Here is a 12,402-nt window from a genome sequence, read left to right as displayed (position 1 = left end):
TGATTTCCTTAAAGATTGTTAATTTATATTTCTTAGAAGTAAAAAGACTAAGCGTATGTGAAAATAAAGAGTTTAAACACTAAAAAAAAAAAAAAAAGAGAATGATCATGGCAACAAATGTTTAAATGTGCTTGACACAATGGATTGATGTATGGATTGTGATAAGAGTTGTATGAGCCCCCAATAAAGTGATTAAAACACACACAAAATCAATTGGACTAGATTGAATATAATACAATTTCAGCCCTGGTGATGCAGCAGTTAAAGCACTCATGTGTTAACCACCAGTCAGTCTCTGCAGGAAGGAGAAAGACGGAGCCATCCGCTTCCATGGAGCTTTGCAGCTTGGGAAGCATCTGGGACAGCCTGATAGGGGTGCTGTGCGTAGCATCGGCTCAGGGGAAGTGGGCTTGAGTCTGCGGTGGCAGCGTTTATGATTTTTCCTTATCTGTGGTTCTCAACAGTTGGACAACAGTTTGAGTTTCTTGGGTCTTAGTTTTTGTGTTTCATCACGTTTGGAGAGTTTGGGGCTGCTGGTTCTGCATAGGGTCCCTTTTCTCCATTAACCCTCTCCTCCTTCTGGAACGTTATACGTGTGTGTGTGTGTGTGTGTGTGTGTGTGTGTGTGTGTGTGTGTGTTAGACTGCTCGATATTGTCACAAAGGCTTCTCAGGCTCTCTGTTTGTTTTTGTTTTCACTTTTACGCTCTGCGTGCGAATAAGTCCTATTGACTCACCTTCAAATGTACCGATTCTTTCTTCGGCAGGGTCAAATCTTCTGTTCAGTCTTGATAATTACTTTATTTTATTTTCATAGATGCTGTATTGTTCCAGTTCTAGGATTTCCATTTGCATTTTAAGATTATCATATCTTTCTTGATATTTCCCCATTCCTTCCTGTAACTAATTTAACATAGTTATGATATTTATATTAAAGTCTGTCAATTCCAACATCTGGACTGTTTGGGGTCAGCTATTAACTCTTAATCTTTGATTATTGGTCACATTTGTCTGCGTATATCTAGTAGTTTTTTCATGCTAGACATTGTGAGTGATTCACTATTGAGACTCTAAGTTTTGTCTCTCTCTGGAGAATGTTGATTTCTATTTTATGAAGCAATAAATAACTAGTTTGGTGCTTTCATTAAGATGAGTCAGTCTCCCTCTTAGTTCTTGGTAATAGCTCTTAGCCTTCGCTAGGATCTCTAAATCCTAGGGTGTGTGGCTTTTCTAGGGTGCTAGTTGTATACCATGCCTTTCTAACTTGGCAGGATTCTATCTCAAGGTTTTATCTCCCTAAGAGGCAGCTGTTGAAATCTGTGATCAGGTAATTACTTGGCCTTCAAGATCTTGCTTTTCATTGCGTTTCTTGTAGTATCTCCCATGAATGCACAGCTGTCAGCCAAGAACTTTGTGGGACTTTTACTGAATGTGTTGAAGCTCCTTTCTCCGGGTCTCCCACGTTGTCTGGAGTCCCACCTTAGTTTCCAGCCACCCAGGCACCCTGAAAGCAGCCCAGAAAGTCAGCTTTCTTCCGCTGGATCTCTCCAAATCAACTAGGACTTACCTTCTGGGAAAACCTAGTTAAGGTAGGCATAGTTGTGGTTCCGAATTAAGCTGCTCCCAGCAAGTTCAGCAGTTCAAAACTGCCAGCCACTCTGTGGAAGAAAGATTGGGCTTTCTACTCCCATGATGAGTTACAGGCTCAGGAACCCACAGGGTGGCTGCTCCCTGTCATGTAGGGTCACGATCAACTCGATGGCTGTGAGTCCAGTCCTTGGCTGTGGCTTATTTTCACCCACTGTGCTTTTCTTCTTTCTCAAGGGTCCTGTCGCCTCCAGTTTTTGCCTATATTTCATTTTTCTCCAGTATGTTCAAACAGTTGAGTTTTTAAAATAATTTAAGAAGAATTTACAATTGCTGCTCTGGAAGAAGGTATGGCTGGAAGAGGAATCTGTGTAATGTTTGTTGAGACTTCAGAATACAGTTTTGAGGTATTCCTGGGGATAATGGGGAAGACTTTCTGCAACGTTCCTATAAAATATACCATTGCCCTCAGAAACAGCTAGGTGTTTAGCAAAAGGGGCTGACTACTGACCTCGCCCCCCGACTTTCAAACTAGAATTTTCAGCATGACAATTTTTCACTCTTCTAGGTGGTATATCACTGTGAATAGTCCATATTCCCACCCCACCTACTTACACAAACATACACTCCGGGATGTGCTGAATTAGCCTCAGAACATCTGTTTGGGTTTTGGAATAAAGTGTTTTCTCTTTTGCAGCTAGATAGATGCTCGCACATTCATAAGTAAAATGGGCTCTACACGTGAAATTAGGTGACCAGAAATGAAATCTAGCAAGCTCTAGGTTTAAAGTTGTTGGATAAGTGATCTCCATCAGTAGTTTCCTTGTTTGTGAATTAGACCAAATTCTTCAAGTTTCTGTCACCTCTACTACCTATGCATTCTTCATAAAATTTCAAGTATTTTCTAATTAAAAGCCACTAAAGAAGCATGTAAGCAGCCTTTGCAATTAAGCAGAATTTCCAGATTTCAGTTGCTTGGTAGGCTGTGTCTGGTCAGTGCTGCTTCTTTATAAGCAAAGAACACTAAACCAGTGATTCTAAATTTGGGGTGTTTTTTACTTTCCTGGGCACCCCCAATGGTAATGCTTACCTGTCGTTCTCAGTGATGATCATCGCTTACGAATAGAATGCATAGGTTTCATACAATTTCCCAGGATCTATCTATGAGCCCTAGTGGTGCTGTGAGTTAGGTGTTAGACTGCTAACTGCAGGTCAGTGGTTCAAACACGCCGAATGCTCCTTGGGAGAAAGTTGAGACTGAGGCTGTCTGCTCCCATGAAGATGTACAGTTTATAGGGTATCGAGGGGTGGGGAGTGGGGGGCCAGGAGAAAGGGTGGGTGAGGGGGTTGGAGGAGCAAACAATGCATGCCGGAGTGGGGAGGGAGCACTAGAACTGATTGTGATCACACACTCGTTTTAAAAACGATTTAACCATGAAAAGAAAAGTTCTAAAATTGATTGTAGTAATGATTGAACCATTGAGTTGAATGTATGGATTATGTGCCAATAACACTATAAAAAAGAAAGAAAACCGACTTATAGTGCAGAAACTCTGCCCAGGGTCATTAGAGGTGGAATGAACTTGATGGCAGTGGCTGGCTTTTCCTCTCGGGTGGGTTCCCAGTAGCCCCGTGGGGGAGAATCCCTGCCTTGGAGGACACGTTGGCTCCCGTTCTCTGTCCCCACTCCATGCCAGCACATATGCTGCCACAGTGTACTCTTCTCACGTCTCTATTCGGCCACGCACACAGTGCTCTACAGATGGTTTAAAATGCAGATTCCTTGGACCACCCCTAACCCAGGCAATCAGGATCACTGGGCTGGGGCCCTAGGAGTCTGCGCTTGCACAAGTTCACCAGCTCATCTGCCTATGAACGTTGAGAGACTACACTAAACACGAGCTTCCTCGAGGCACCGACCATTTGTACTTCCCAAATACTTACTGAAGGGTCTACCCTCCTTCCCAGGCCTCAGGGAACTCTCTGGTTTAGGAAAACTTTTTTTTTTTTAAGTAGAATTAAGAAATAATTTTTAGAACCCCTCCTCGTAACCCCTAAGCTAGCACCATGTTCTAAGTTAGAACTCCCATCTCGTTGATTCTGGCTGTTAGCTCCTCGTTCTCTTTAAAAGAATCTGAACAGCTATGGAAAGAGAAGATGCGCTCTGTTGATGTTATTCTTCTAACTGCCCTGGAAAACGTCAACAGGATAATAGCAGGATCTCTACTCAATTGCTGTTGAAGGTTGCTTTTTCAGGCCTGCTTCAAGGTCCCTGGCTACCAATGCTAATGTCAAGGTACAAAAAAAAGAAATAAAATAAAAATACTCTGGTTTTAGGGATTCTCCTCCATTTCAAGAATAGCCATGAGTCCCTGGTGCTGAAGTAGCTCTTAGCAACTCTCCTTTCTAACCCTGGATTGCCCATGTGTCTCCTTCCCTCATCACACGCCATCCGTCACTTCCGCACGCTCTAGTACCTTCATGTATTTTTAACTGCCTGGCAATTTTCACATCACAACGTGATTTCTTGCATCCTCTTGCTTTTTCTTCTTTCCAGTGTAGGCAACAGTATCAAACTCAGCATTGGTCTGTGGACCGAACCAGAACCCATCTCACTGCATCATAATCCACACTGCATGCTAGTGACCCACTAGACAGAATGGAACTGTGTCTGCGAGTTCCAGAGACTAATTCTTTAAAGGAGTAGAAAGCCCAGCTGGTGGCTCTGAACTACTGATCCTGCAGTTAGCAGCCCAATATATAAACATTATGCAACCGGAGCCACCTGGTTTGTGGACAGGATACATCAAAATCACCTTAGGAGCCTTGTAAAAATACAGGTTCCAATGAAAAATACAACTTTCCTCTAGTTCCTAAATGCTTCCTCCTCCCCACCGACCCCCGCCTCCCCACCACCCTGATGTTCCCAATTCTACCTTGCATGTCTGGCTAGACCAGAGGATAGGAACTAAAAACAGGGAATCCAGGGCGGATGATCCCTTCAAGACCAGTGGTGTGAATGGCGATACTGGGAGGGTAGAGGGAGGGTGGGTTGGAAAGGGAGAACCGATTACAAGGATCTACATGTGACCTCTCCTCCCTGGGGGACAGGCTACAGAAAAGTGGGTGAAGGGAGACGTCGGACAGGGAAAGATAGGACAAAATAATAATTTATAAATTATCAAGGGTTCATGAGGGAGGAGGGAGCGGGGAGGTAGGGGAAAAATGAGCTGATGTCAGGGGCTTAAGTGGAGAGCAAATGTTTTGAGACTGATGAGGGCAATGAATGTACAAATGTGCTTTACACAATTGATGTATGTATGGATTGTGATAAGAGTTGTATGAGCCCCTAATAAAACAATTTAAAAAAAACAGGGGGGAAAAAAGGTTACAGTCTTGGAACCCCACAGGGGCAGTTCTACCCCAGCCTATTGGCCAACAGTTTCTGACTTTATCTGGAAAGGAAAGAGACTTCAGATAAGCAAAGCACTATTAATAAAAAAAAACAAAGTAGGAGGCTTCTCAAAAAAAATAGAGGTTCCCAGGCTTTTTCTGTGGCCATTCTGGATCGGTAGGTTTGAGGTGGAGCGAGGGAGTATTTTCTACAAGCTTCCCAGGGCTCAGGGAGGGTCGGCGAAATCACTGAAATAGAAAACGAAGAGTGTGGTTTCTGGATTGCTCACTCGCTGAGGGCAGATTCATCTGAATAATTCAGTTACTATATTCACTTGTACGTGTTTAGAACATTGACATGTTTATTATTTCACATAATCTAGCTTGATCTTCTTTTAAGTTATTCAGTAGCTAGATGGGTGGTATTTCTATTTCTGGCACTGCAGATGTCAGAGTGGCATGGGAAACTCTTCAAATCATCACAGATGCCTATCAGGTTCCCATTCAGCTGCCCCTCCTTATCTCAGCAAGTTCTCTAGCTCTTTAGAAAGACAAACATCTCAATCAAGGAAGTGCTTTGAGAATGGCTTAAGACTGAATTACAAGTTCATATTGTTTCCGACATCCTTCCGTTGCTTTCTGAGTCCTGAACACTTTTGAATGTTAATTCTCTACCAAGTAAAACGTGGAGTTATATTTATCCCGAGCTTTTCTTTGAGCGTGTCTTCTAGTAGTAACTGGATACGTGTGACCCTGGGTTTGTGACTTAATGCTCATAATTCCACAGAGCAACTTCCAAACAGAGAGTGGTTTACTCCTGGCTGCTGCCGCCCACGGCCGCCGAGTCTATTTCAACTCAGCGACCCTGCAGGACAGGGGGCCTGCGCCTGAGGTTTCCTGAGACCACTAATCTTGATGGAAACAGACAGCCTCTGGACAGACAGCCGAAAAGTGGGTGAAGGGAGATGTTGGACAGGGCAAGATATGACAAAATAATCATTTATAAATGATCAAGGGCTCATGAAGGAGGGAGGAGCGGGGAGGGAGGGGGAAATGAGGAGCTGGTGCCAGGGGTTTACATGAAGAGCGAATGTTTTGAGAATGATGAGGCAATGAATGTACAAATGTGCTTTACACAATTGATGTAAGTATGGATTGTGATAAGAGTTGTATGTGCCCCAAATAAAATGATTTAAAAAAACAGACAGCCTCAGTTTCCTCACTCAGAGTAGCTCATGAATTTGAACCACTAACCTGTGGTTAGCAGCCCAGTCCTTAACCCACTATGCTACTTGATTTATCCTTAGGGGTATTTAAAAAAAAAAAGTAAACATTTCCACTTTCTCTGACACAAGTACTTTATCCCTCGCTTTGTTAAGGACATATGTTGTATTTCAGCTTTAAAACTATTTCATATTTGCTATCATTGACTCCTCCTCCAAACTGCTGTTAGCTTCGGGCTAAGGAGGAAAGCGTGGCACTTGGAGAAGAGAAACATGACTTCTCTGTGCTTTGCCTGTCATTGTAAATGGTGTCCTGCAACTTCCTGACTTCAGATGGATGCCAACTGAAATGACTGATTAACACTTTCTACTGGCTCGTCTTCCTAGTGCAATATATAGGGGTCAGATGTTGAGAAATGGACTCATTTACGATTCAAATGTACCTTTTACAAACTTAGATCGTAGAGCCTCAGTTGTCATTAATCAAATGTGTTTAAGTATTTTCACTGGCATGCCCTCTAAACCCTGTCTACCAGTCATATCGTCAGAGAGCTCCAGGGGCATGAAATGCCTGGGAGCTGAATGTCCCTTCTGTAGCACCTCAAAGCAATGGTCTCCCAGTTGCCCCTTGACTGCCACGAGCAGGGGCTGGCAAACTTTTTCCACAGTGAGCAGGTAGTAAGTATTTTAGGCTTTATGGTCTTTGTCACAAATACTCAACTGTACTGTTGCTGGGTGAAAGCAGCCGCTGACAATAAATAAGCTGGTGGTCTGGGTTACCTTCCAAGAACATCTCTTTATAGAACCAGTCAGTGGGGTTGCATTTGACTGCAGTTTGGACACAAACTGTAGTTCACTGATTCCTAGTCTATTGACTTTATGAAATAATACATTTAACATGTAAGATAATCCCTTTTTTCTGAATGAGCATTCAGCAATATTTAGAGAGGGACCCCGTTAAGCCAGGTTCTACACGGGTGTAAGGAAGAAGGAGCGCCACAGGCCATAGCTCCTCTCTCATGTTTCAGACCGACTCCGTTTCTCCCTAGGCATAGTCCAAAGGGCTGATACAGCCCCGCTGGATATTGATGTCCTCTCATGCGTCTCCTCTTGTCACCGCGCTCCTCTACTGCACCCCAATTCCTGAATTCGATATCGACTCTAACTCAACCACCTTCTTTGCCCTTCCGTTATGCTCAAACCGTTATCCTGTGCCATTCCATTCATTGCCATCGAATTGATTCTAACTCATAGTGTCCCTACAGGACAAATTAGAACTGCCCCGTTGGGTTTCTGAGGCTTTAAATCTTCGCAAGAGTAGACAGCCTCACCTTTCTCCCATGGAGCTGCTGGTAGTTTCAAACCACCGATCTTGTGGTTAGCAGTTCAAGTCATAATGCACAACACCACTAGAGGCCCTATGTGGAAACCCAAAGCCTTCCCCAAAATGCATCCAAGTTTCCAGGGTGGTCAGGTGATGCTTCCAAGTCTCATGGTCACTTCTGACTTTGAGTTCCTGGTTCTGTTGACTACCACATTGGCCCAGAGGTGACACTCGGTACTTCCTCCACTTCCCCTAAACGCTTTGCGCAGAGAGCGCAATTGTGAACAGTAGGGTCAAAGGCAAGAGCCACAGCAGATCGGATCATGCTACATATAACTTAAAGCCCCTTAGAAACCCACTTCTATATTCCTTCAGCCTGCCTGTCACCTAGGATCTCCGGCTGACTTTTCCCCAGTGCACTCCTCCGGGCCTTTATCATCCTGTTGACTCCTTTCTCTGCCCTCTCCCTTACAGCCTGTCTCTCTCCCTCTCTCACTTTCCACAGGGGTTTCTCAAAGAACCCTTACTCCAAAACGGGCTCCTGCTTGTCCTGCAGTGCCTGAAATCCAAGATCCAGGCCTGGGCGCATGCAAGCGTAGGCAAAAGACCACACTTCCGACCACCGTTAGTGTGGAAGTATCTTTTCGGGGACCCCCGCTTACTGTAGAGACTCTCTTATTTAAATCCGACCCTGAACTTGATTTCTGTACCCTTCGCTCTGCAAGGCCCATTAAGCAAAAGTATACATTTGCCAGAAGAGGCGCTGCCCTGAGGACAAAGGTAGCCCCTATGCCACCTCACTTCTCTGGGGTTCTGTTTTCCCTCCTTGGGGGTCCATATCCCTTTCTAGGTTGTTAACAATTAGCCGAGTGTAGGAAGATGCTTTTCTTGTTTCAACACTTCTAGTTGTTTCAATGGGAAGGTTGGTACAAATAGCCTGACCTGCCATCACTGGAAACTGGAAGTCAGTAAACCCTTCCTAATTAAGAAGCAGATCTTTCACCAGATACCTCCTTCTATGTCCCATGAGGTCCTTTCCTGCACCAGGGTATCTTGGGTGCAAAGGAGGACACAAACCCTTGCTCACGGATGCACACGTGCAGTCGCTCACCAGACTCCATTGGGCCCTTCCTAGGTGCAGGTGCCGGTGAGGCACTGCTAAGCTGGAGCTGAGAAAACATCTGAACTATTTGTTTTCAAGATGAGCCAGTTGACGGAACTTCCAGGCCGCCAACCCATTCAATAGTACTATTTGTAAGGGATGAGACTAGGGGAGACCTAGTTTCTACAAGCAGTAACTGGAATAGGACCAAACCCGAACCCACTGCCATTAAGTCAGTTTGGATTCATAGAGGCTATCAATCATTATTTGGAGCAGACAGCCTCCACTTTGGAGCACCTGGTGAGTATGAACTGCTGACCTTGTGGTTTGCAGTAACCCACAACATGATAAGGGCACCTCTAAACTTTTGGTTGCCCCCTCTGAGGTTCAAACTTGGGACCTTCAGATTATGAGTCTGACTTGTAGCCTATGGCACAAAAGAGGCAACTGGATAGGACAAAGCTTCTAAAATTGTAGCACATGTAAGAATCACCTGGAGGGCTAGTAATGCAGATGACTGGGCCCCTCACCCCAGGGATTTTGATTCCTAGGTCTGGGACAGAGCCTGAGCTGTCAAATGATGCTGATGCTGCTGTTACTGGGGCACAGACCACACATGGAGAACCACTGTTGCAGAAGCTCTAGGTGAAACTTAGGGTCTCGTAGCCTCTGCTCTTCACAGTAACCAAACCAGTCCAAACCAAATGCACCGCTGTGCAGTCGGTTCCAACTCTTAGCAATCCTATATAACATTTCCAAGACTATAAATCTTTACAGGAGCTGAAAGCCTCTTCTTTCTACCTCTGAGCAGACTGGTGGGCTTGAACTACTGACCTTATGGTTTACAGCTCCACACATAACCTATGTTACCAGGACTTCTTCTTCATAATACTCCCCATTTAAATATATATATATATATATGCCTTCTGGAATTTGATCTCTTTCCTTCGAGGGCCCCATGTTGCCTAAATATCCATTATGTGCTATAATCTACCCTCCACTAAGAATTCTGTCTGTGTTCCTACAATAATACAAAAATCCATATGAAGCTATGGCGATTTCCATTATTTCTGAAGCTATTTCAAACGTCTCTCTTTCTTCACAGGTACCAGGAATTCAAGGAGTCGCTCCAACAGTGCAGGCTCCCCTGGGGTGGCGAGAGGGAATGTGGCAGAATTATACCAATTTCACTCTCCGAAGAACACAGGCCAAAATGTGAACACCCTCGTTGCTTGGGTAAAGGACATCGGCATTATGGATTTAGTGGAGAAGCCTGGCCAAGGTAAATAAGCTTTCTGCTACATTTATAGCCCACTACCATCGAGTCGATTCTGTCTCATGGAGACCCTATCTAGGGTTTCCAAGACTATGAGTCCCCAGGAGCAAACAGCCTCAGCTTTCTCCGTCAGGGCAAGTGGTGGATTTGACCTGTTGACCTTGGGGTTAGCAGTCCAACCCCTAACCAACATCACCACCAGGACTTCCTATGAGAAGAGACAGATGGTGTCAGAGCCCCTAGGACTGCACACCCCAAAGAGCAAAACTTCATGCAAAACATTACTTACTCATAATATATTAGCATTGGTTCATCAATTTTAAGAAATGGGCCACACTCATGTAAGAAGTTATAGAAGAAACAGTGTGCAAGACAATACTCTTTGTGCTTTCTGCTCAGTTTTCCACACTGTAAAACCACTCTAAAATATAAAGTCTATTGCCAAAACAAAAAAAGACACAGGTGGAAAAACTAATTATAATTGCTAATTGTGAAATCAGTTAATCTGCGTTATGGAGCCTTTGGCTGTCTTTAGAGATGTTAAAGAACTGTGATCAGAAATGTTGATTAATTTAATTCCCTTGGTTATCCCCTCTTAGCTAAAACTAAAATGGAAATATTCCAGAGAGAGAGGAAAATATTAAATTAAATTTTTCTTTGAATAGTTAGCCTAATTTGTACAGATGTTCTTGGTTATTGGAATGTTCACTTTATAATGTATTCATTGATTTTTATTATAGTCATTAGCATTTTCAAATATTAAATATTCCAATACTAATTCATAAATCTTAAAGTCACACCCTGTAATAATACTGTCTCATTAACATAACAAAGAAAATCCATTGCCAAATGGGATTATAACCACTACACGGGTTAGAATTTATACAACATTAATTTATATAAATTTATATTTATATTTGGGGGAGATATCTTTCAAACCGTGAGATTTCTGTAGTATTGCATTAACTTATGCTACTGGAGATCTTATACTACGAGGTGTCCAGAAGATTCCACAGGTTCCACAAATACTCCGTTCCCCCCTCACTGTGAATGGAGCTTGATAATCAATATCAGCCATCCCTACCTACTGGTATGGTCCTCTATTGCCTGCTTTATCCAGAAGTATAAAGAAGGGGACCAGAAGTTTAATATCAGTTCAACTTCCAGTTCAAGGGGCTCATTGTTGCATTTCATGGTGGAAGCATCTCTCCCCTTGACCTCTAAAACAGCAGAGTCCAAGTTGACTGGGGAAGAAGCAAAACTTTCTCGAGTGTAACCATAATTATACAATGGTTAGCTCCACACACTTTGGTCTTAAGACTCAGGCTTTCTGGCTATGAGGAAAACTAGTGTTTTACAGCCACTAGCCCTGAGCATGAGCCACACTCTAGGGCAAAAGTCAGCCATTTCTGAATCTTCAGTAGCCCATTCTACCACTGTGCAAATATGGTAAAAGGCAGATTAAGTTCCTTAGTTAAAAGTAACATAGTTTAAGATGGCAAGATCATGGATAAGACATCAGGGTGTCCACTGATGATGTTACTGGCAGAAGAAAGGTGGTAAATGAAGGAAATCCATATTTAGGAGAGATGTCTATGTAATCAGCCAACCACCATATGAACACATCTAAGAATTTGTTACCCTAACAAGTGATTCAGGTAGATCACATCTGCTGGTCAACACAAATGTGACAATTGCCAGGTCAGTTTTGGTCAGGGCAAGTTTGTGTTGCTGTCTATGCATAACTTCTGTACCTCTCCCCAGGAAAACTTTGTTTATGAAGGCATGGACCCAGCCCTGGGGTGACTGGTGAAAGCCTGATTGGAATGCAAGCAATTAGTTTATCTACCTAATGGTTATGAGGAGCCCTGGTGGTGTAGTGGTGATGCAGTGGGCTGGTAATTGCAAGGTCAGCAGTTTGAAACCACCAGCCTCTCCTCAGGAGAAAGCTGGAGCTTTCTGACAGGGACAATTCTACCCTGCCCTATGGTTGAAATCGACTCTGGACGGCAGTGGAGCTGTTTTTGAGTGAGAAGGAGCCCTGGTGCCAGGGTTAAAACACTCAGCTGCTAACTAACTGCAAAGTTGCTGGCTTGGATCCACCAGCTGCTCCCTGGGAGAAAGATATGGCAGTCTGCTTCCATAAAGATTACAGCCTTAGGAGAAAACAACGGGACCGACAGTTCCGGGGGGACATGGAAGAGGGGAAGGTGGGGGGAAAGGAAGTGGTGTTAGCAAACCCAGGGACAAGGGAACAACAAGTGATCCAAATTGGTGGTGAGATGGGTGTGTGAAGCCTGGTAGGGCATGATCAAGGGTAATGTAACAAAGAGGAATTGCTGAAACCCTGGTGGAACTAAGCATGATAGTGGGACAGGAAAGTAAAGGGATATAGAGGAAAGAGCCAGGAGGCAAAGGGCATTTATAGAGGTCTAGATAAAGACATGTACATATGCAAATATATTTTTATATGAGGATGGGGAAATAGATCTATGTGC

The 12,402-nt window shown here is 43.8% G+C and overlaps 1 protein-coding gene across 2 annotated transcripts in view; it reads left to right on the top strand.

Moving 5' to 3' along the window:
- Positions 1–12,402, top strand: part of CUNH7orf31 (chromosome unknown C7orf31 homolog) — a 57,513-nt gene that overhangs the window by 16,274 nt on the left and 28,837 nt on the right. For both annotated transcript variants that reach the window (XM_045288840.1, XM_004702726.2), the window contains exon 3: positions 9,734–9,910. In XM_045288840.1, coding sequence (XP_045144775.1) covers positions 9,734–9,910 — 177 coding nt within the window. The remainder of the gene's footprint in view (positions 1–9,733; positions 9,911–12,402) is intronic.

Source organism: Echinops telfairi, unplaced genomic scaffold, assembly GCF_000313985.2.
Source record: "Echinops telfairi isolate 266 unplaced genomic scaffold, ASM31398v2 ScPeMD7_23;HRSCAF=83, whole genome shotgun sequence".
Lineage (NCBI taxonomy): Eukaryota > Metazoa > Chordata > Mammalia > Afrosoricida > Tenrecidae > Echinops > Echinops telfairi.
The sequence above is the reverse complement of the archived record's forward strand: the minus strand, read 5'-3'. Positions and strand labels throughout refer to the sequence as shown.